The sequence below is a fragment of the Vitis riparia genome, chromosome 11 (genome assembly GCF_004353265.1).
Source record: "Vitis riparia cultivar Riparia Gloire de Montpellier isolate 1030 chromosome 11, EGFV_Vit.rip_1.0, whole genome shotgun sequence".
NCBI classification, from domain to species: Eukaryota; Viridiplantae; Streptophyta; class Magnoliopsida; order Vitales; family Vitaceae; genus Vitis; species Vitis riparia.
The window spans coordinates 16,624,919-16,646,729 of NC_048441.1; the positions used below are offsets into that span (position 1 = coordinate 16,624,919).

General features: G+C 34.4%; 3 protein-coding genes across 4 annotated transcripts; 1 reads left to right on the forward strand and 2 right to left on the reverse strand.

Annotated features, from left to right (window-relative positions):
* Nucleotides 1–78: 78 nt before the first annotated feature.
* Nucleotides 79–10,993, reverse strand: LOC117925111 (protein CONTINUOUS VASCULAR RING 1-like). The gene is made up of 7 exons (XM_034843976.1): nucleotides 10,726–10,993; nucleotides 8,993–9,045; nucleotides 4,488–4,597; nucleotides 2,196–2,363; nucleotides 2,014–2,111; nucleotides 933–1,059; nucleotides 79–602 (listed from the first exon to the last, which is right to left on the reverse strand). Exons 1-7 carry the CDS (start codon nucleotides 10,870–10,872, stop codon nucleotides 505–507), a joined length of 801 nt encoding a protein of 266 aa, XP_034699867.1. The 5' UTR covers nucleotides 10,873–10,993; the 3' UTR covers nucleotides 79–504.
* A 5,925-nt stretch (nucleotides 10,994–16,918) lies between these two features.
* Nucleotides 16,919–17,559, forward strand: LOC117924942 (dynein light chain 1, cytoplasmic-like). Its single transcript, XM_034843692.1, has 2 exons — nucleotides 16,919–17,102; nucleotides 17,195–17,559. Exons 1-2 carry the CDS (start codon nucleotides 16,965–16,967, stop codon nucleotides 17,345–17,347), a joined length of 291 nt encoding a protein of 96 aa, XP_034699583.1. The 5' UTR covers nucleotides 16,919–16,964; the 3' UTR covers nucleotides 17,348–17,559.
* Nucleotides 17,560–17,756: 197 nt separating this feature from the next.
* LOC117924940 (centromere-associated protein E-like) lies at nucleotides 17,757–21,811 on the reverse strand. 2 transcript variants are annotated; one of them, XM_034843689.1, is made up of 7 exons: nucleotides 21,581–21,810; nucleotides 21,432–21,485; nucleotides 21,260–21,331; nucleotides 21,045–21,115; nucleotides 19,162–20,943; nucleotides 18,814–18,958; nucleotides 17,757–18,551 (listed from the first exon to the last, which is right to left on the reverse strand). In XM_034843689.1, the coding sequence occupies exons 5-7, from the start codon at nucleotides 20,938–20,940 to the stop codon at nucleotides 17,902–17,904; spliced, it is 2,574 nt and encodes an 857-aa protein (XP_034699580.1). In that variant the 5' UTR covers nucleotides 20,941–20,943; nucleotides 21,045–21,115; nucleotides 21,260–21,331; nucleotides 21,432–21,485; nucleotides 21,581–21,810; the 3' UTR covers nucleotides 17,757–17,901. The 2 variants fall into 2 exon arrangements, with proteins under 2 accessions (XP_034699580.1, XP_034699581.1); XM_034843690.1 differs by lacking the exon at nucleotides 21,045–21,115 and having other exon boundaries at nucleotides 21,581–21,811.

Here is a 21,811-nt window from a genome sequence, read left to right on the forward strand (position 1 = left end):
AAAATAAATCAATAAAAATTAATTTTAAAACATATTTAACAACATAGAAAATAATGCAAATTCTCAAATAGACCTTGATTTTACAAAATGTCAAAGAACAGTTGTCAACAACCGTTTTCCAAAACTGTTTTAAAAAACACTTGTCACTCCAAAGTCTCATTGTCTCCACAAACAATCCCAAAACAGGGATCGGTACAAATTGCCTTGTGTAAGTGTGTAACCAAAAGTACCTGACCTAGGAGAAATGGGAAAACAATCCAGATCCAAAAACAGCCTATAACAAACCAAACTATATTTGGGAACAAACATTGAATTCTACATTTTACATGGCAATAAATGTTACATCTGTCACCAGATTGACACTGCAATCTTCAGACAAACAACAATCTAACTTCATATTCCTGCAATAAGAACACAAATTGCTCTCGTGGCCATTCCGATGACTACCTGAAATCCAGAGGCTAGAAATAAACAACTCATCTAAAGTCTAATATATCTTTCTTCTCATCCTCTTTCGGGCCTACTTCTATCCACCGTCGTAATCCTTGAATCCACTGTCGACAGGATCTGGGGCATTGACATGCCACCGGACACGACAATTTCTGCAGTTCAAAAGAGCAAACGAAATGTATCAGCATCCTGTAATATGATAGTGGTAGAGAAGGCTCTGATAGTGATAGGCAGTTTTTCTTCAAAATCTTTGTAATTTTCACATATAAATAGTACAATTTGTTCAAGCATCCTTATCTTCTGTAGATGGGCAGCATACCACCCATCCAAAGACAGTACTCTCAAATTCAAAACAGTGGATAAAACGGGCTTTTCAATAAAGAAAGCCCAACAAAGTCATGAATGGCAGAATGAGGCTGCATTTCTTTCTCCTGACTTTGCCATTACTTTTGAAAATAACAAATAAAGATATGAATCCTTACCAATTCCTTCCCGAACTGATAGGTTTGGTCTAATTACATCCTTGCAGTTAACAAGGAATATATCACCAATGTAAAGATGGTTGGTGGGAACATAGACACAGCATAGCTCCTCCTCTCCGGTATAACTCTGTATTACAAGGAAAAATCAGGGACTGCACTTTAAATGTTCTCAGATGGTCAGAAGATAAACATAAATCAATGTCCCATTCATCAAATATTATACTATTTCACAGGTTTGAGTACACATACGAGAGACTCCTTTTCTAGTTCTGGAATAGCACTCACATGGCAAAAATATGACATTCCATATAGGAGACAAGCATCATGTTCATCAAATCTAGGGTATGAGGGGTATTGAAGATAACATAGCTAAAGTATAGCTTGAGACATTCTCACAATAGCCATGAACAAAATCAAGGCAATCTAGCTAAGATAAAAACATAGAACCAAAGAGGAACAAAAATTACATATGAATAAAGTGAAAAAATAATAGTAATCAGAGGGAGAGATATGGTGGTAAATGATATTTTTAATAAACTCAGACAAACTTTTCAAACTTGTGCTAATATCATCCATGCCAGTGCTAGATATTAATGTGTCTTGATAATGGCATGCACCAAAATTTCAAATCAATAGGATGCTAGTGGTTATTCAGCCCACATACACCAAACCCCGACCCTGCTCTCATCTCCAGAAACAGAAAGAGAACAGTAAATTAAAAGAAAAAACAAAAGGCAATTTTTTAGTGGGTACACAAGAATCTGCATCCACTCATGCTGTCACATATATTCAGCAAAACAAGCAACTTGCATGCCAACACAAAAACACCATGATTCACATGCCCTTTTTATTGCATCTACATGTATATGCATCTTTACATGCACCCATACACAATATAATCATTTGTACAAATTAATATGACCAGGAATTAAAATAGTGAATTGCAAAACATAAGAATTATTGGAATCAAAACTAAACAAAATTTATCACACACGCGATCAGGTGCACTGTGACAGATACCACTGCATATAGGTTACATATGAGGTAATGATAGTTTTGCAACATAGAAATCATTCCAGACCTGGAGGACTACAGATGAAGTGATGAACCCAAATGCATATTCACCAATACGTGGATGCCTTATAATGGCCACTTCTTTGAATGCCTGTGTGTTCTGATCTGTAAAAATCTAAAATATTATTCATCCCCATCGAATTTAATCCAATAAAAATATGGGAAAGAGAAAATTGATGAAAAACACACCCGGTGATATGGCAGCACTAATTTGCTTCGAGGCACTGTAAATATGACGAACAAAAGGCATTCGTTTGATAAACCACTCCCCCAGGCCCAGAACGGATGCACCCAACCATGATGACATAAATACTCCAACCAAGAAAATGAAGGTAATGGAAGTTATGAACCCAAGACCTATTCACAGAGTGGAAAAAAAAGTATTTATTCAGATAGTCATGATCATGAAATTAATAAACAAAATAAAAAGTCCTATAAAATGGGAGATATGTAATGGAGAAGAGGATAAATAAATATTGGAACATCAGCATTTGGTTCTCATTAACTGTCAAAATATCAAATATTGGCTACAAGAACACACCACAAACCATCATTTTGTCAACTCTTTTTTTAATATTTACATGGTTTTTATTGCAGTGACAAGTCCTATTTTGAAAATATGGAACTATAGCCTCTTCCCAACTCTTAAAAGAGATATTTAATCTGTTCAAAGACAAGGAGCTGGAATTCCTGCAAGTGTTACAGAGAATAGGTTAAGACCACATCCTAAAATGAGGTTCCAGTAAGGTACAAGGCTTAAAGGAGGTCTACCAACTTGGCATTTCATAATGTCTGAAACTGCGACCAACCAAACAAGTATTTGTCCACCATTTACATTAGGTAAATCCATTTTTTAGGAAGATGCAACACAATCTCTTGTTGGTGGGATTTTAAGGGAGATTTATGGGCCAGGAATAACAAAAACATCTCAAAGAACAAGAAAGAACGGAGGCAGAAAAGGTTAGCCTCTTTCAGAAACTCCTAATTGTAGGCTATCAATTTGACTGAAAAGCCTACGGTATTAGGTAGTGTACTAAAAATGCATACCAGGCTGAAGCATGTGGGCCCCACACCTGTACATAGAGAAGTAAATCATAGATGATGAACTACTGATCAATAGATGGGGAAATGAACAGATAGACCCAAACTCAAGACCTCTAATTAACCTGAGCTCCTTGTTAAACTACCAATTTGACCAAAAACTTTAAGGTATTAGATAGTGGGCTAACAACACACATCAGGGCTAACACTGATTTGGTTAAAGCTTTCAATACTCTAGGCAGTTATTCTGAGATGCAGTGAAAAGATAAACAAAAAACATAACACAGAAAATAAAAAGAAACAGAACGAAAAGTGAAGTAAAATTGAAGTATTTCCATCAGTTGAGCCAAGCTATGAAACAAGCCAAGGTCAATGGTTAATGACTGCAAAATCAGGTCCCTCTAATGGTCACCACTTGCCATACAAGGCAGAATGATATAGCAAGCATTTTCATCAGCACTAAGATCGATGAATAGAAATAAATTTTGTCAACAGTTGTAACCTTTTCTCCACTCAAGAAGTAATTTCAGTTTGAAAGACGTGTATAAAAGACAAAAAAACTATGAACAGCCTTCTAATCCAATGCTAGAATATTTTCACATTGTTTGAAGCATCACTACCTTACCAGATGAAATTTGAAAAATAAAATAGAAACAAATCTTAAGGCTATCTCAGAAGCATAAAACCTTACAGCAGGGCTGGTAATTTGATTCTGAAGGTAATTTCAGATGTTCACTTTCTTGCAGGAAAATATAATTAAAAGAACGTAAACTTGGATTGTGCATTTCTCAGATCAACAAGGAACCATGGTCCATGCATCATTATACACCTCCACAACCAAAAAAAATGAATAATGTCGAAAGCTTAATCATAACATGATTTTGCTTACATGTTCATATGGATCTAGCATAGCCACCTAAAAAATAATGATATTTTCATAACAAAAGATGTAAAGATTTAGATCTAACAAATTCACAGCCATATGTTAAACATACCGTTGTGTCCCCTCTTCTTTCGGTTCGAGAGAATAAACACTGGATTTAGCAACACTAACATGCAGGCAAGATTCAAGGAAACAAATGTTGAAGGGAGCAAGTGGCTAAGAAAATATTGTACCATGCATTTCCGAACCTACTTTCAAATTAGAAAACAAAGCGATCACATTATTTGATGTACTAAAACCCTTTATCCATGTTTTTCTGATTAAACAAAACATGTTGCTCAATATACAAGCTAAGCAACTAAAAACTATCACAAACATAAAAAGGAAATGATGTTGTCAAATGCAATATTTGCCATGTCCAAGTTGAACAAGGCATGCAACTTGAGATGTTGCCCCAGAAACATCACTTTCCTAAAAGACTCATGCAAGTCATACAATTAAAAAACAAAGAAATGGGGAAGAGATGATTGAACTGCTGAAAGAGTGGCTATACTTACCAAAAATATTAATTCCAAGCTGTGCATAGATTGGAGAGAAAAAGCCATCCACAAAATGAATAAACCACCAGGTTATATAGAAAGTGATTGCTATTGGAAATAGGATGACACTGCAAAAGGGCCAAGAATGAGAAATAACTGTAACAGCATAGAGAGCAAGAAACACATATATGCTAGAACATAAAACAGTATTTTATTTATATCTGATTCAGTTAGTTAGCTGAAAAATGCATGAAGTTTGCAAGAACAATTTGATTCAGTCACATGTGATTAAAAGCTAAAGCAATTAGATTCAAACCTCAATCAGGTAAAATCAATGTTTGACAATGGAACATGTAAAGATTATTATATCATTCCGTAACATATTAAATGCATCAAACACACATGTGACTGACAAATTGCTCATTCACATGTCACATGATATCTATAGCACCCTATTCAACCAACGTATCTAAGTTAGCAGGCCTTCCAGCGTCACAACTCAGCATGAAACAGTGTGTATCAGGATAATGCAACAAATTTCCATGTTCTAAATTTTGACAAATTCCTTAGTGAATGACTACAATCACTACCATCTAGCAAGAACAGACAAAGAAAGGCCAACAAAGACCTTGGTAAAACGAGCAGAATTGCACACTAAACAGAGCATGTCATTGAAGAGTTTCCACCATTGATTCTTGAGAAGGAAGTGAGTCCAACGACAACAACTTCAATATTGTGTCGATAGCATATGTAAAATTACATTTTAAAAATTCAAATTATTTTGGTCTTCAAATGTGCATTCCTGAATTTTTAGGAGTTTCAAATTTGGTGAAGGGCCAGAAGAGGAAGACCAAAAGCAAATTTGACACAAAATTACTGAGTGCAATTATCTTTTTCTTTTTTCTTTTTTCTTTTTTTTTTGATAGGTAACTCATATATTAAAGAGCACTGACAAAAATGTGCATTAAAGTACACAACGAAGTATACAACACACACAAAAGGCTAATAAGAGAGAGAGTAAAATACCAACCACCCTAAAGCCAACCAAACCACAACATTCTAGAACAAACCAACTCTCCCCAGTGGGAAGTACTAGTGCTAAAACAAAACCCACACCCAAACAACCTCTAAGGCCTAGCAAGAAACAAAGAAACGCGCCACAAACCTTCTAGAGCCCAAAACCCACAACCTAACAGGAATTGAAGAAAGCCATGTCAACAAGAAGCAACTTGGAACCATTGCACCCTTCCCCTTTCCCTTGGCTAAGAGAGGAGAGCAATTGTAATTGACCAAGCATTCAAGTTTTTGGATCTCCTTCTCCAACCAAGTAGTCAAAAGCAATTTCTTCTTTCCTCCTGCAACCTTAACCCTATGAACTTTTCTTGACTCCATTTTCTTAAGAAGGGAATTGATTTCCTTCTCAAGCCCTGCCACTGGGAGTCCCAAAAAGTTGCTGAATGTAACAAACTTTTTAGAGGCCAAGCTTCCCCTCCTCTAAAACCCTAACAATCTTCAAAGCTTTACTGACCTCCAACTCCTCTACCCTAACTTCCAAATCTTCATCCAAGGAATCCTTTGTTGCATTCCCCGTGAGATCCACCAACCTCCCATCTTGAAGTAGCAAATTTAGCGGTTGGATCCACGAACCCAGCAACCCCAAGCAAGGCCCTCCTGTTGCATCATCACATGCTGCACTGAGAAAGGGAGACCCCATCAGAGAAGGAAGAGTGAGGGAAGAAAACCTACCTCCAAAACCAGTTGCTTCTACCACAAGGACATCGTTGACACCCGACTCCCACTCTGACAGGCCCTGTGACTTCTCCTGAATAAGGGGAACGTCAAGAAGCTCTTGAGAACCAAGAGACACATTGGCAAAGGGGTTTAAAAACCCTTCTTGGGTCAACTTAACCACTAGCCCACCACTAAAGGCCTGCCCCTCCAAAGCCACAGTACAAGGCCCAATATGGCCCCCTTCAGACGCTTTAGACAAACCTCACAAGCCACCATGCAACACATAGGAAAACCTATAGTACCTAGATCCTCCAACTTCAGCCAGTGTATCCTTGTCAACAGGAAGGGGAGAAAAGAATCTGAAGTTAAAGGTCCTGAACTCCCTAACCTTTGACTGGAATGATAAGTTGTCATCTTGTGGTGAATAGCATTGATATTTGTATAAGAATGAAGTTAAAAAATACATATATTACATACTATCAATGTAAAAATCTCCACAAAACCTTCATGTTTCCCAGGCTAAATAAAATCAGTCCTTTAGATTTGGGATCATTGAGCCACCATATTTATGCTCTAAGGCCAACCCAAGTTTAAAGGTGGGTTGGGTTTGGAATTGACATGCCTAAATGTAGATCACCTAGTTTAACTTTTTGTATTGGTTCCCACTTCATATAGGTTTTCTGGGAGCATATAGTTATTCATATGGAGATTGGGTCTTTTATTTGTTTGATTACTTATAGTCAAGGTCACTTTTTTTAAAGCCATTTACGTTTAACTTTTTGTATTGGCTCCCACTTCATATAGGTTTTCTGGGGGAGTATATATATTCATATGGAGATTGGGTCTTTTACTTGTTTCATTACTTTAAGTCAAGGTCACTTTTCTAAATCCATTTACCATAGCCTTGAATTTAATAATATTACCTTTTAAGTGGGCTCTACTTGGCCAAAACAGGAAAGTTTAATGCTAACAGTGTCTTTTAAGGAGTTCCATCTCTAGGTTTATTAGTTTAAACAAACTTAGTTGGAAAAGTTTTTGCTTCATACAATCTTGTTTCAGAAATATCAAGTTTTTAAATGGTTATATATATGAGACTTATGTTATGAATAAAAGACACCCTCTGTTCTCTCAATTATTTTGGTAAATCAGGAAGGAATATTTGATGAAGAATGTTCTCTACTTAGTGAAAGAAATTGATGTGAGTTGGGTTTCCTCAAATGCATGTCACGTGCAGGTTTGTGTGTAGGTGTTGATCATTTACACCAAGAAATTTTGGGATAAAAGGGTCTGTTCAGCAAAAAATGATTTCAATAACAGGTATATAGACTTGGAGACATTATAATAAAAGGAAAAACAGAAATATCAATAAAATAAAATAAAATAAACATAGATATCTATGATAAGAATTCTTCTTTTTATTTTATCCCACCTTTCCTTTCTTATCCTTCAATATTTTATAAAAATTCACTCCCTGTAAACTCCCTTTTTTTCAATGTATTATCTGTTAAGGAAGTTGAAAATAAGAAATAAATCAATCAAAATCAAGTAGCAAGTATCCTATAAGAATTGAGCACCCATACTCGTATAAGAAAGCAAAAGTACAAAGGATACATACAAAGAGAACCAAGGGCAACAAAAAAGAGTAACTTAACCCTTCCTAAACAGTAAAAAAAAAATTAAGAGTATAGCTAAAATTACAACATAGACGCTGTTAGATCAATAATACAAAGAATTTATAAAGAAGATTTCCAACACTTCCTCTGAGCTCTATACTCCCTTAAAACATCTTCTCCTCTGCTCACTCCAAATGAACCACATCAAACAAAGAAATACAATCCTCTCTTCCATTTCTTTCCAAAACTCATGAGCTAACCTCACAAAAGATCCTTGATAGAATGAGGAAGCACCCAAGAAATCCCAAATAAAGAGAAAACCAAATACCACAAATTGCAATCCCACCTACAATGAATAAGAACATTATATTCTGACTCCTCATCTTGTTTACAGAGGAAATACCAACTAGGTAACAGCATCTCCCTTTATAAGCCCACCCCAGCACAGTGGCCTGGTACTGTGAACTGTGAGTTTTAAATTCCAAGTTATGCATGTTGACCTATTATCCTTTTTATTCCCATCATCCCTCAAGATACAACAAACTTCAGATGTAAGCTACAGGAATAGTTCGCAATATACATACATACATATACAACTAAAATGTTACAGAAAATTTTTTTCAGCAAGACAAGACCAACTTGTGAATATCCTTCCAATCGAATATGCTGTGCATAGGCTAATGCCTTTCATTCCTCCATTATCATCAAAGCTTAAAATGATTATAACATAGTTTCCCTTATTTGCATTACCAGCTCCTCATCTAGTTTTTACCAAGCAATTTCAAAAGATCAATCCACCTTTATTTAATCTTGCAAATTGAAGAACATGACACCACAACAATCCAGATATTTAACATTATGCTAAGAAAAATTGTTTCAAATGATCATAATGAGCAATGCAACACAAGGTATTCACAATTATTCAAGTACAATTGACATTTGAATTGATCTCATCATTAATGAATTGTTTATGATGTCAAAAACTAAAATATCAAAACCCTGTACAGAACAAGGTTAAAGAATAAATTCTAACTAAGGAAAGAAGGAGTGCAATAATGCATGTCATTGATATCCTAGATACTGAAAAAGAAAAGAGGAAAAAACAGATGAAAAGAGATAATATATGCATTCAAAACTTGAAACAGAAACAGCAGATATAAGAAGGAAGAGTGTGCGCACCATCCAGTCATGAACTTCTTTGAAGCCCAGCTCCTAACAACTTTGTAAAAAGTCTACAGCGACAATATAATATATACACATTATTAGTCAGATAGTAGTACAGATGAACAGAAACAAATAAACACACACATGAGCACTGAGACCAGAAACTTTGGGCATGACAGCTTCCAGAAAAGTCCTGGTCATATTGAATTTCCAATGAAGCAAATTAGCCCACAATGTAAAACTTGGGCATAAGAGGATGAAAAGGATGAAATTAAAGATAACAAGCATGAATTATGTGATCTATAAGAAAATGGATAGCCAAAGCCAAAACTGCATTTTTTTCACATCAGTCTTTGAAAAATGCTTGACAAAAAAGTTGTTTTTTTTTTCTTTTGATAAATAATGTTTGAAAAAGTTCTACTAAAAGAACAAACAAAAAAAATGTAGTTTTCTATGGATAACCTAACACCAAACCTAGCCCATGAGCTAGGATCTCATTTCACCTTTGAGCTGCCACCAAGACTAAGTAGGAGAGATCCTAGAGGAGGCAGCTAATAGAATTATTTGTAGGAACTTTGTCATTCCCTGCTTTGCATTTCCTTTGTTCTAGTTAAAGGCTGGTGTTGAAAATATTTACTGCATTGCTCACTACCAAGTGTTGTCTTTTGGATTATTATTGCACTTGCAAAATTCTGACACCCAAATCTGCTTTTCCCACTCTCACATTAAGAGAGCCAACTTGATCTCCCTGATTATAGTTAGGTGGATATATTTGTCCGGATCATATTTATCCTCCGATCACGATTGACATTTTTTTTTCCTTAAATCATTCTGAATTCATCCTGGATGAAGTAATGCCCCCCAAAATGCCTCCCTATATTCATGTACAACAACAAATGATAGTTTAAATATTCAAAAAGTGAACTCCAACTTCCGCTATTTCTTCCATATTTAGACATGCTTGTATATATTGGGACCAGGAGAAAAAGGACAACAACAAGTTTCAACTTCCATGGAAATTAGATGGTTCCATTTTGCTTTACATTGCAACTGAACAAGAGATTACACAAAATTTACCTAGTGCAGAAATGTTAGAGAAAGTGCACCAATTGCAGAACAAATGGAATAGAATCAGTCATAGGCTTTCTGGAATTCACACTGTTCTAAAATCTTACCAAGTCATCATGATGGCAACTGCTATTTTTCTGCAATAGCCCATCATCTTTGATCAGTTTCTACCTTCTAATGCTATCTAAAACACATTAATGGTATTCGCTCACCACCTAAAGTCCAAGAACACAACAATCCAATATCATAATTTCATAAATTTCCAAACAACCCTAGGAGTAAGTCAAAAACAAGAAATGGAAAACCAAGAAAGACGAACAAACAAACAAACCCTAGAATAAACAACCTACTAGAAGACCGAGGCCCTACAAATTGAAAAAAAAATTCAACATTTTTTTCTTAAATCAGCCTACAAGCAAGCTATTACTCAAACCAAATCCCCCAAACCCACTCTTAGGCTTAGTCAAATTATACTCGAAGGTAAGTTTCACAAAACCAAATCCACCATAACATCAAAATTAGTCAAAATAAATTACAGCCTATCCATCAAAAACACCTAATTCAAACGAAAAAAAGAAATCCATATTTCTTCGATTTTTTTGGGAACCAAACATGGCAAAGCGCATCACGAGCTAAATCAATCTAAGAACCGATGGAAGCAAAATCAGAAGAGAGCAAACCTCTCTGCCGGGATGGTGGGAAGACGACGCGGAGGAGGACGGCTTGGAGGAGGCATCGTCATCGTTGACGGAATCGGAGACAGGGATGAGAAGCTCGCGATCTCGCTCTCTAGTGGCCATCACGATAGACGATTTTTCATCGCCCATCACATAGAGTTTTTCAGATGAGCGATGCGAATCTCTCTCTCTCAATTTTCTTCTGTCTCAAAATTTTCTTGCGAAAGGAAATGGCGTGTTTGGGAAATGAGAAAATGGAGAGCTTGTGACATGTATACGAGGCAAGACTTCTAGAAAAACTTATTTATTTATTTTTTTTCTTTGAAAACCTGGATTTAACATTAGATTAAGCAAGAGGAACGTTCAACGCAACGCTTTGATGAGCTGTCACCAATCATTGCATGCCAGCTGTTAAATATTTAACGGCCTTTTTTTGACTTTTGTGTATGACTAATATCAAGGCATCAAAATTAATACAATATTTTCAAAATTTAGAAATTATCTATGAAAGATTACTAACAATTAAATTGTTCATTTAAAAAAGGATAATTTTTAATTATTCCTCTAACAAGTCTGAAAGCTTATTTTATGTCTCCAAGTGCTAATCTATGTAGTTATTTAGTAAATCAACTTAATAACTTAAAGTGATTTAATAATTTAATTTACATCATCAAATAAATTAAATATATTTAATAAAATAAATTAATGATATGACTTAAAATAAAAAATAATTTTAAATAATAATTAAAAATAGTTAACTAATTTTTAAGTTTACATCTTTGTTTTACCTTTTTATAATCATTTGTCCTAATTATGATTTATTTTATTACTTCATAACCTCCATTGTTACTCAACTTTTTTTGCTCTAATTATAATTTATCAAAAAAAATATGTAATTTGATGATTTAAAATTAATTTTAAGTTAAATTTATTAAATAACTTTAATATTTAAAATAAAAATTAAGGAATAAGTTTTAAATCAACAACTTAAATATAATTTAATTTAAAGTTAACTTAAGTTATTAAGTAATAAGTATTAAGTTTTACTTAATAACCCTCAAAATTCAAATTAATGTAAATATTATAATTTTTTGTACCAAAGGCTTAGTAAGAAGCATCATTTTCCAACCTTCATATTTAGCTTTTTCAAATAAAAACCTTTTTAATTAAATTATCCAAAATTATGTTCAATCATTCAAATTCGTATTGAAGTTCATATTTACACGACCTGCTATTCCACAACCATCATCATGCATGGATGAAAAATATTTATCATGACTGTTATGTTTTTTTAATATCAAATATTTTTATTTTTATAGACCATGAAAGTTGTTTCATCACACAATTTACTAATGCTTAATAATGTTTCAAACCATCCATAAGAGTGACATTTTTTAACGAGAGAAAGAAGGGTAATTAATAACATCTCCTTGGTCTATGATTTTTCCTTTTATATTATTTCCAATCGTGACAAAACCTCGTTACCTCTTAGCTAATGTGTTAAGTTTTGGTACATTTATTAAGTGTTTTGAACATCCACTATTTAAGAATCATTTGTTCTACTTTGAAATGTACAAAAGAATTTAAGTTATTTTAAATACTCATGCCTTTTTGGATTCTTAGGGTTTATTTATCCCTCTTTTAAAACCTAAGTAGATGTTGGTTTAGAGGCAATATAGTTTGACTTTTTAAGAGACAAGTGTTACTAACGCGACTTCCTTTATTACAAAAGTTGCAAATGGTTAAAGAAGAAGTACTCGATGTAACTTTTTTTATAAAATAATTTTTGAAATATTTTTTTAATTTTAAAAGGTTTATGGCTTAACCCCTTATGTCAAAAATACATTTTTGACTTGCAAGAGTAATGTTAAAAGTCTTTTAACCATTTAAAAAATTTTCTGAAAATGATGTCAACTATTCATTTTTCTTTTCCAAAATCTCATTTTCATTTTTCAACAAAATTTTATCTTCTTAACAATTTTAAAATTTTCTTTAGGTTTATTATGTTTATTTTCAAGAGAATATGTTTTTTTTTCTTGAGTAAAATATTCTTTAAACCAAACTTTTCAGGATCAAGGTATAATTTTTCAAATGCTTCTTAAGGATCATTGCCACTAGCAAAAGAATTTACCTCATCTTCATGGTCCTCCAAAATCATGAAGCTTATGTAGGCTACCTCATTTTCCCATTCTTTCTTGGTAGAGTCTTTATCACTTCAAGTAGTCATCATTGTTTTTTTATTTCCTTTTTTATTGCTTCATTATTATAGAGGAGGCATGTGTACTTTATTTGATTGATGATTATATGGATTAGTATTAGATTGGTTTCACTGCTTAGTATGAGAGCCTTGCTACCAAATTTGAACAATATTGTGCCACAACTACTACACAATATGAGGAGATAATAATATATTTCTACTTAGTGTTTCCACCGCCTTTTTCCCATACTCGAGTCTTATTGGTTTTTCCCCCTTTTTTTAATGTTGTCAAAGGAGGAGACATACTTATATGGGTGTATCTAAGAGCTATGAGAGATTTCTTTTTAGACATGATGATGCATAAGTTTCATTTTGTTGATGCATCTTACTTATGATTTCATTTTGGACATGTTGGTGCATCTTACAAACTTACATTTATGTTGGTTTTGCTTTATCTATGTCTTTTGGATATGTTTTCATTACTCATTTTGGACATATTGATCATCTTATTATCCTAACTATTTTGGCATCTTCGATATGTTAGTTACTCTTTTATGGATATTATGATTTATTTATAGATGTTCATGCCTTTGATTCTTATTGATATTTTGATAGATGATGTTGATTACCTAGTTATACCACTTGATTTCCTTTATGCTTAGTTTGAGGAGGAGTTGTTATTTTTCTCTTCCCTAAATAGTGTAGTTTTATCATCATAAAAAATGGAGATTGTTAACCTAATGATTCTCTTAATTATATTTTTATGACACTTAACAGGTTTAAATTAAATGAAGTTTTTAGGTTTCGATGATAATTTCCAAAAAAAAAAAAAACCTCAAGTACTCTTGTGAGAGTTTCAAATAACATGAAAAAATAGATCACTTTAAGACTTAAGGTGTCTAGAAAACATTACAAGATGTGTCCCATTAATACACTTAGGTCTAAATATTTTCATACACTTTTAAGGCATTTTTTTCTTTCATCCTAATGTAAGCTTAAAAATGACTTTTTATTATTAAAGTGGATAAACATTTTATCTCAAAACTTTAGGTCTAATTCTTTTTACTTATAAATGTTTTAACTTTTAAGAATGAATACAACTGGCTAACGATAATTTTATCTCAAAACTTTGGGGCTAATTCTTTTATAATGGATAAATGTTGTACTTTTAGAACTAAAATTGAAAGCAATTTTGTCATTTTTTGATGCAATTGGCTAAAGGTACTCTGAATTGGTCGAACTAGTCAAGAAACCAACTCAATCAGTTGGGTTATACTGAATGAGGACTAGTTAAGCTTGCTCAAAAATTTTTCTCTCTTCTAATAACTAGTGTTTGTTTGATTAAACTTTAAAAACACCAATGATCACTTATAGAACATTAAATGCACCAACAATTAGTTAATCGATTGAATCAAAGCTCAATTAGTCAATGCATTTTTATGTTGTTTCAAGTACTCAAGAATGTTTTCTATGAATTAAAGAGCTCAATCGCATTTATTAATAAAAGAATACTTGGATTGAATTGAAAAACACCTATTTTATCTCTTTCAAAGCTCTTCATTTAAGCGTATTGAATCCAAACTTGCAAATTCTTTTAGTGCACCTTTGAATTTCATCCTAGTTTTCTTGTGTATTGTGAGCTATGCTTGTACTAGGATTAAGAAAATTAAAACTCTTTCTACCTATTCTTTCTTTATTGAAATAGACTTCAAGTCAAGGGAAAACTTGAATGGAGAGTAGTGTCCATTTGAGCCAATGAATCCTCACTCGAGTTAGTAGATTGAAGAGAATGGACGTAGGTTGGTTGACAAACCACTATAAAAGGAGTTTTTATTCCTTTTTTTTCCACTCTTTACTTATATGCACTATTATTTACTTGTATTGTGGTTTTAATTAACCATTTTTGATAAGTTTTTAATCACTAGATTCATAGCTCTCCCTTTTTGGATGATTTTCTTAATTAAATTAGTCTTATTTCACATTAATCTACTTAGGTATACACCTCAAGGGAGGGTGAATTAGGTGTTAGTTGATTTTAACAATTAATAATGCAAGTGACAAATTAAGTAATAACAAAAATAATGTAAAGTAAAAGAGAGTAAGAAAGAGAAATGGAAACAGTTACATTAGTTCCAACATACACCCACTCTCCTCAAACTCTAAACCAACACGAGGGTTCCACTAATCTCTAAGGCTTTGAACAAAATCTTACTCTTTTACGCTTGGATTCTCAGTTTTAAGGGACCTTTCACAATTTGTTTTCAAGAGATGTCTCGCTCTTTATACAACAAGATACTAGTACATTTTTTTGCTTAAACTAATTACAATGACAAGCTAGAATTGAAGGGTGTATAAAAGGATATACGAATTTTGATTTAAAACAATTAAAAATCAATATAATAATAGCTATTAGGATTGATGAACAAATTCATGGTGTTCCCTTAACAATGAATGAGATGTAAAGTACTTATATACAAGTTTCAACCACAAAATTATCGTTAAGCATATTTTAGAGCTCCACTATTGACCTAGCAATTGACCGATTAGCTAGCCATTAGTGGTACAAGAAGCAATATGTAGCCATGAAAAAGGAAAACCTTGACAAATTGGAGTATCAATTGATTGGTGTCTCAATCGGTCAAAGCTCCCTAGCTTAACTTATGACTACTAACTTTGGCATGGTAAACCATCTCTACCAATCAACTTGGATGGTCGATTGGTCCAGTCTTTATGAAAGTTTTGAAAAATCTACAAGTTTAAGCTAAAATTCAAAGTGATAAATCGATAATATAACTCGTAACTAATTTGATTTTTTTTTTGAAGTATATTTGAGACTGCTTTAAACTCTAAGTGTGTTTCATTTAGTTAATAAAAATGGAATTTGCACTTTTTGTATATAATAGATCAATAAATATTGAAATTTAATACATATCTAAACCAAATAGTAAGGTGTCCTTTGGATATATGTTTTACATTTATTTTTAAAAAGAAAAAAATGATTTTAATTCATAAATTTTATGAGACTTACCTTAAGGGATAATTATTTTTAAAAAAATATTAAGGTATTAATTTTTTTATTATCTCAAATTTTAAAAATATTTTTTAAGGACAAAAGATAAGTCCATACTACTATATTTTATATAAAAAATACTACCATTTTTTTTTTTTTATAAAAAAAAACAAAAAGTATATACAACAAGCACTGTATTACTGAATTTTAGATTTACGAGGGTAGGTTACTTTGATCAAACTTCAATCCTTGCTCTGGGTTGGACACCATTTCTGAGGTGGATCCCAGCCCATAACCCATGTGTGGCCCAATAAATATGGTCCATGTAACATGACGTCGGAAACACTCAATCCCAACTGGTCAAGCTTAATCATTCAACACGTGTCGACGGTCAAAATCAACAACAAAAAAAAAATCATAAAAGTCAAGTCAACAAATGGACGCCCAGCCGTCTATGACGGTTCAGCCGCGACCCTTGTAAAGCTGCCACGGACGCGGCGCTAGTTGACGCCCATTTTTTATATTACAAAAATAAATAAAAATTTGATACCATTTTTAAATATAATTGATAATTCTCATCCTAAAAATTTATGATTATATAAAATCATTTAATTAAAAAAATAAAATAATCATACTCTCTATTTTTTTCAACTAAAAAAACATTAAAAAAAAAAAATCTATACTAGGATGAAATAATCCCTGACTTCTAAATCTAACATTTAATTTTTTTCAGTAAAAAAAAAACTCAATTTTGATAAAAATGCCTATTAAGGATTTTTTTAAATTGAAGAAATTTTTTATATTACAAAAAAAATTATAAATTTGATACAATTTTAAACATATAGATAATTCTCATCTTAGAAAGCTATTATATTTATTATTTAAGGCTTCAAAATAAATTGTTCTAGAAAAAAAGGTGGAAAATGACCAGGGAGATTGTGGGGGAGGCAGTATAAAACAATAAAAGTAAGAGAAGACTTGTTGAAGGGTCTTCAACATTTGATTTTCAGATTCTTAGAGGGAAGAAAAGAGAAGATGTTGGAAGGAAAAGCAGTGATAAAGGAATCAGACATGCCAGTGAAGATGCAGAAGCAAGCCATGGCTTCTGCTTCTCAAGCCCTCGACATCTATGATGTTTCTGACTGCGTCTCCATAGCGGCCCACATCAAGAAGGTGACACTACTACCATCTACCAATCAGTCTTGTTGAATCCATATGTAGTATTGTGGGTGACTGGGTTTGATTGTTGGGTTTTGAAATTACAGGAATTTGATGGGTTATTTGGGTGTGGGTGGCAATGTGTGGTGGGTTCAAACTTTGGTTGTTTCTTCACTCATTCGCAAGGGACCTTCATTTATTTTGCAATGGAGACCCTCAATTTCCTCGTCTTCAAGGCACCCTCTTCTTCCCCTTCTTGATGTTTACATTGGAAGAGACAGACATGAGACAACCACATGGGTTGTCATTCTCATTCCTTTTTTGTATGATGATAATGCTTTTAGAAATCGTTTTCTATAAATGGTAAGACTTTCAGATATTGTAATTATAGATCCTAAAGGATGGTTCTGTAAGCCTTCTACTGTATTTCAGATCATGCAGTGAAAAGAATATGACAAGGTGATGTTCACTATACAAGTTGTCATTGTTGTCTACACTTACAGAATCCCTATTAGGCCATAACCTGTAGAAATAATCTATGCAGTTCTTCCACTTTATCTAAGGTTACCTGGATATATCTTACTTACATCAATTAGAGTTCTCCATCTTTGAGGTCAAATTGTGAACAACCAGCATTCATTGAAATGGTGTAGAACTTGATCCTGATACTGATACGGCAAGAACAGCACTGTGGCCCAAGCCAGCAATTTCAATCCTCCCTTCTTGTATTAATCGAAGTAATCGTTTTTTACAGACAACAGTAGTACTGACATCTAGTAGAACCTTCATGTCTGAATGAGCATGAAGGAAACTTCTAAAGCGCAAAATCTATAAGTATATCCTCGATCAACCTGTTTAAAACTAACTTCTGTATATCAACCACAACTTGCTCAACTTCATCTGTAGAAAAGCCATTCCTCCACCCCAAATTCCATATTCCAGTTATCGGTCCCTTGAACTTTAGATCACAATGCAGCATTGCGTAGATGCTATCTGTAGGAAGATTCTCACCAGCAAGCTTACTATAGCTTCTGAGATGCTCAACCCCATCACAGACTTCATCCACCAACTGGTCCAGAGAGATGCAGGCTATTGAATTCCCCAAGCTGGTTTGCGACAGAGGATGTGCTGTTTGAGAATCTTGAAGGCTTTTGAGTTCCATGAGTTCATGTGCACAGTCTAAAGAGAGTCGCGGATTAGCTACTCCAAAATCATTGATGTCTGTTGTTTGCAAAGGAGTTGGTTGAGTCACATTGAGATCAAATATCTCATCAGCACGACTGAGGAATGATGAATTGCTTGAGAGCAAAGCTTTCAGATTGGTAATGGCTTTAGAGCTTTTCCTCTTCATTCTACTGGGAACAATATGATCAGAAACTTCTTCGGCAGGTTTGACACTCTTTTCATGTTGGGGGCTCAGCATTGTAACTTCCTGCAGTGAACATGGATCGTTGCTGCGGTATTCTACAATCAAAGAGAGTCATGTAAACATCCACATTGTCAAGATGAAAGTAAAAGAGATATTATAAGTGGTAGAAAGCAATTATTTTTTTCAAGTTATAAGGTAGAATACCACCATGCAATGACTGGTAACAGTACCCAACATCAATGTATCAATGCTTTTATATACAGACTAAATCGTGCTTCATCATCAAGTTACCAGAGCGGAATACCGAATTCCACTCACTGCATGACCAAGTAATTGATTTCTAAGAAAGTGTGTTACCTTCAATTTGAAGTCCAGAGGTGTCTGTTTCCTCCTTCAAAGGGAATTCATCTGCAAGCGTAGTGTCGATTCTTTCCACAACAGAGTTGTTTTCACATGTCAGATCAATCCTCTTGCCATCAGCTTGGCATCCTAAATCCTCCTCCTGCATATAAGATCAGCTGCATTAATTTTCAGCTACCAAAACTTTTCCTTCTTTCAGAGGTTAACTCTCATGAAGAAGTCTAGTTTCTGCATTTTGATTCCCATACTCCTATAATCCTTTCAATGAACTCCATAACAAGTTCCAGAGTACAAAAACAAAATACATAAGGACTGTATCACGAAGGGAATTTAAGAAAAACTCACAACTAAATTAGCTGCCCGTCTCTCCCTGACTGGCTTTTCCTTCTTTGTCTGAATCTTTTGACTGGCTGAGTCATGCAATATGGATTGTGATGTGTCTTTTGTGATGGCATTTGTGGCTTTACTATGTCGTCGGGAAGTCTGATTCTTTGAGATGTTTGTTCCAATTTCAGGCTTTCTGAGCATTTTAGAAGTTACCTCTGCTTGATCTTGAGATTTTGACACATTGTTGGATTTCACGCTCTCCTCTGTAGTTTTCCTCCTCCTGTTTGTGGGTGTCGCCTTTTGGATGTTGTCAGCTTTCTTGTCAATCATCTCCTTTTTCTGCGCTTGTTGATTCACAGAAACACCAGCTTTCATCTTGTTTGAAGCTTTCTCCTTAGTCTTGGCTTCTTTTTCTTCTGATTTCCGAACTAACTCTTTACAGTACCTATCACCTTCCTCTCTTATCCTTTTGACCGGCTTCTTTTCAGCTTCCAGTTTCCTAGACATCTCAGTGGAATTCAAAATCCCTTCTTCACAGTGAATTGTCTTCAGTGGAACCTCTTCCTTTTGCTTCAGTTTTCTGAGAATCTTCTTAGTGTCTAAAGCTGCTTCCCGAATGCAATTTGGTGCAAGGAGCTGCTTTGATTCTAGACATGGAAAAGGAAGAGGTTTTATAAGTACAATAGGTGGCATATCATCAATCAACCTTTCTTTGGAATGGGAAGTCCTGGAATGCAGGGCCTTAGGCTCAAGGCCTTTAGCAGAATTGCATTTCAGAAGTCCTTTAAATTGCATGGTCTCAAGTATTTCCTTCAGCGTCCTCCGCTCCAAATCCACCTTCTGGACAGCAGACTGAGACTTCCTCACCTTTGGCATATCGATATCAAAGAGAGGTCTCTTCTGATTTGGTGTCTTCCCACCCTCCGAATGCTTTTGGGAAATGGTCTGGAATTGTTTTGAGGGGAATTCTTCTAGACCCATAAGCTTGGCAATCAAATTCGGCCCTTTTGTCTTCTTCGAGGAATCCACTGGTGAAAGCGAGTCAGCAAAAGGAGTGTCATCAGAGTGAACCAATGAAGATTGGCTCGAGCTTGCTGATGGGAATTCCAAAGCTGAGTCTAATTTTCTTCGGTTAAAACAAGACTTTTCTTGAGCAGCTATGCTCTGCGTGAGATTCTGCCTGGCGAAGCTGTCTCTAATCACTCTCTTAAGTTCCTCAGTAGAATTCCTTGAAGACCCATCAACAGAAAGCCTTGGCTTTTGAAATCCCATATGGTAATTGCAGTCTCCAAATCGATTGGAGTTCATTCTTTCAGACCCCAATTCTTCATTTCTTCCTCTTTCTGACTTCTCCTTCTGCTTTTTCTTCAACTGAGCCATATACCGTGACGCCTCCTGTAACTTGCCGAGCATGATTAGAGACTCCTGCAAGTCAAGAGCTCCTTTCAACAAATCTTTAGCAATATCGTTGGACTGCTCATCAATGCTTGGCCCCTGAGACCATGAATCAATCATTTTGTTCAGCTTCCGAGCTCCTCTAGACACCTCCAAGAGTTGAAACGTAGATGGATTATTTAATCCTTCTGTGATCCCTTTAGATTCCATCTCCCTTCTCTCTTCCTTGCAAATCAAAGATGTAATCGATTTCTTGGGCGTTCCTCGACTTTCAATCTTATGCTTCAATTTTTTTGAATCATTCTTGGATTTTCTGATTGTCCCACATTCAACAACACCTTTCGGATCATCACATGTGACAAATGATCTGTAGCCAACTGATCTTCGACTGTCTTGAGGCATATTCTGCCACAGAAAATTCATTGACAGGGTCAGATGCTGGTATTTACAAATACAATAAAGAATCAAATCCACCAATCCCAGTAAAATTCGCATAAAATACATACATGGTCTTGGATTTTCTAAAGGAATTCGTCAAAGATTGTCTGTAACAGAGAAATATAATACTTGTTCGGCTCTGGTTCATTGAAAAACACAAGCAGAATAAAGAATCCATTACTGCCAAAATATTAAAAATAAGTGCAAAAAAACAAAAATGATCATTCTCCTTTTGAAATCTTCAAAACATGAGGTATTGTATATGCTCATATCCACTTCTTACCCCAATTTCTCATCCAAATAGATCCTTGCAGCTACTTTGAGAGAGGGAGACAGAGAGTTTCTCTTTGTTGGCCTGAAAATGGAAGCATAGTTGAAAAGACAAGAAGAATTTAACAAGAAGTTGAAAAGAGATGAAACATGTCATATTTTCATGAGATTTCCTACAAGAATACCTGAGCTCTTGGGTTGTTCTTTCAACATTGATCAACTCAATCCTCTCTGTTGAGCTTCAGTCCAAAACCCAGAAGATAAGTCAAAAAAAACAACAGAAAATGAAAGACCCCAAATGGGCATTGATGAAAACCCATGAAAACTCACTCACCTGCATGTGAGCTTAGAAAGATTCAGATCCAAGGAGGAAGAAGCGAACAGCTGGTGGATTGACTTTATGATGAAGGGTGTTCCCACTTCTATTTTCCAAAACAAATAGTTCCATTCCTTGCTCTTTGTTTATTTGTGGGATAGTATGATGAGATCAGAGGAGGGAACCAAAAGGTCCAAAACAAATAAATAAAAGTTAGAAAAAAATAAGATTGTTGAATGATTTTGGATG

What these genes read in the sequence shown, in the direction of transcription:
- LOC117925111 (XM_034843976.1), bottom strand. Translation starts at nt 10,872, where the DNA reads ATGGGCGATGAAAAATCGTCTATCGTGATGGCCACTAGAGAGCGAGAT. An exon ending in CCCACCATCCCGGCAGAGAG is followed by an intron (nt 9,046 to 10,725) that starts GTTTGCTCTCTT and finishes TTGTCGCTGTAG; the next exon opens with ACTTTTTACAAAGTTGTTAG. An exon ending in ATCAGTTCGGGAAGGAATTG is followed by an intron (nt 603 to 932) that starts GTAAGGATTCAT and finishes TTTGAACTGCAG; the next exon opens with AAATTGTCGTGTCCGGTGGC.
- LOC117924942 (XM_034843692.1), top strand. Translation starts at nt 16,965, where the DNA reads ATGTTGGAAGGAAAAGCAGTGATAAAGGAATCAGACATGCCAGTGAAG. An exon ending in TAGCGGCCCACATCAAGAAG is followed by an intron (nt 17,103 to 17,194) that starts GTGACACTACTA and finishes TTGAAATTACAG; the next exon opens with GAATTTGATGGGTTATTTGG.
- LOC117924940 (XM_034843690.1), bottom strand. Translation starts at nt 20,940, where the DNA reads ATGCCTCAAGACAGTCGAAGATCAGTTGGCTACAGATCATTTGTCACA. An exon ending in GACGGGCAGCTAATTTAGTT is followed by an intron (nt 18,959 to 19,161) that starts GTGAGTTTTTCT and finishes TCTTATATGCAG; the next exon opens with GAGGAGGATTTAGGATGCCA. An exon ending in CTCTGGACTTCAAATTGAAG is followed by an intron (nt 18,552 to 18,813) that starts GTAACACACTTT and finishes CTTTGATTGTAG; the next exon opens with AATACCGCAGCAACGATCCA.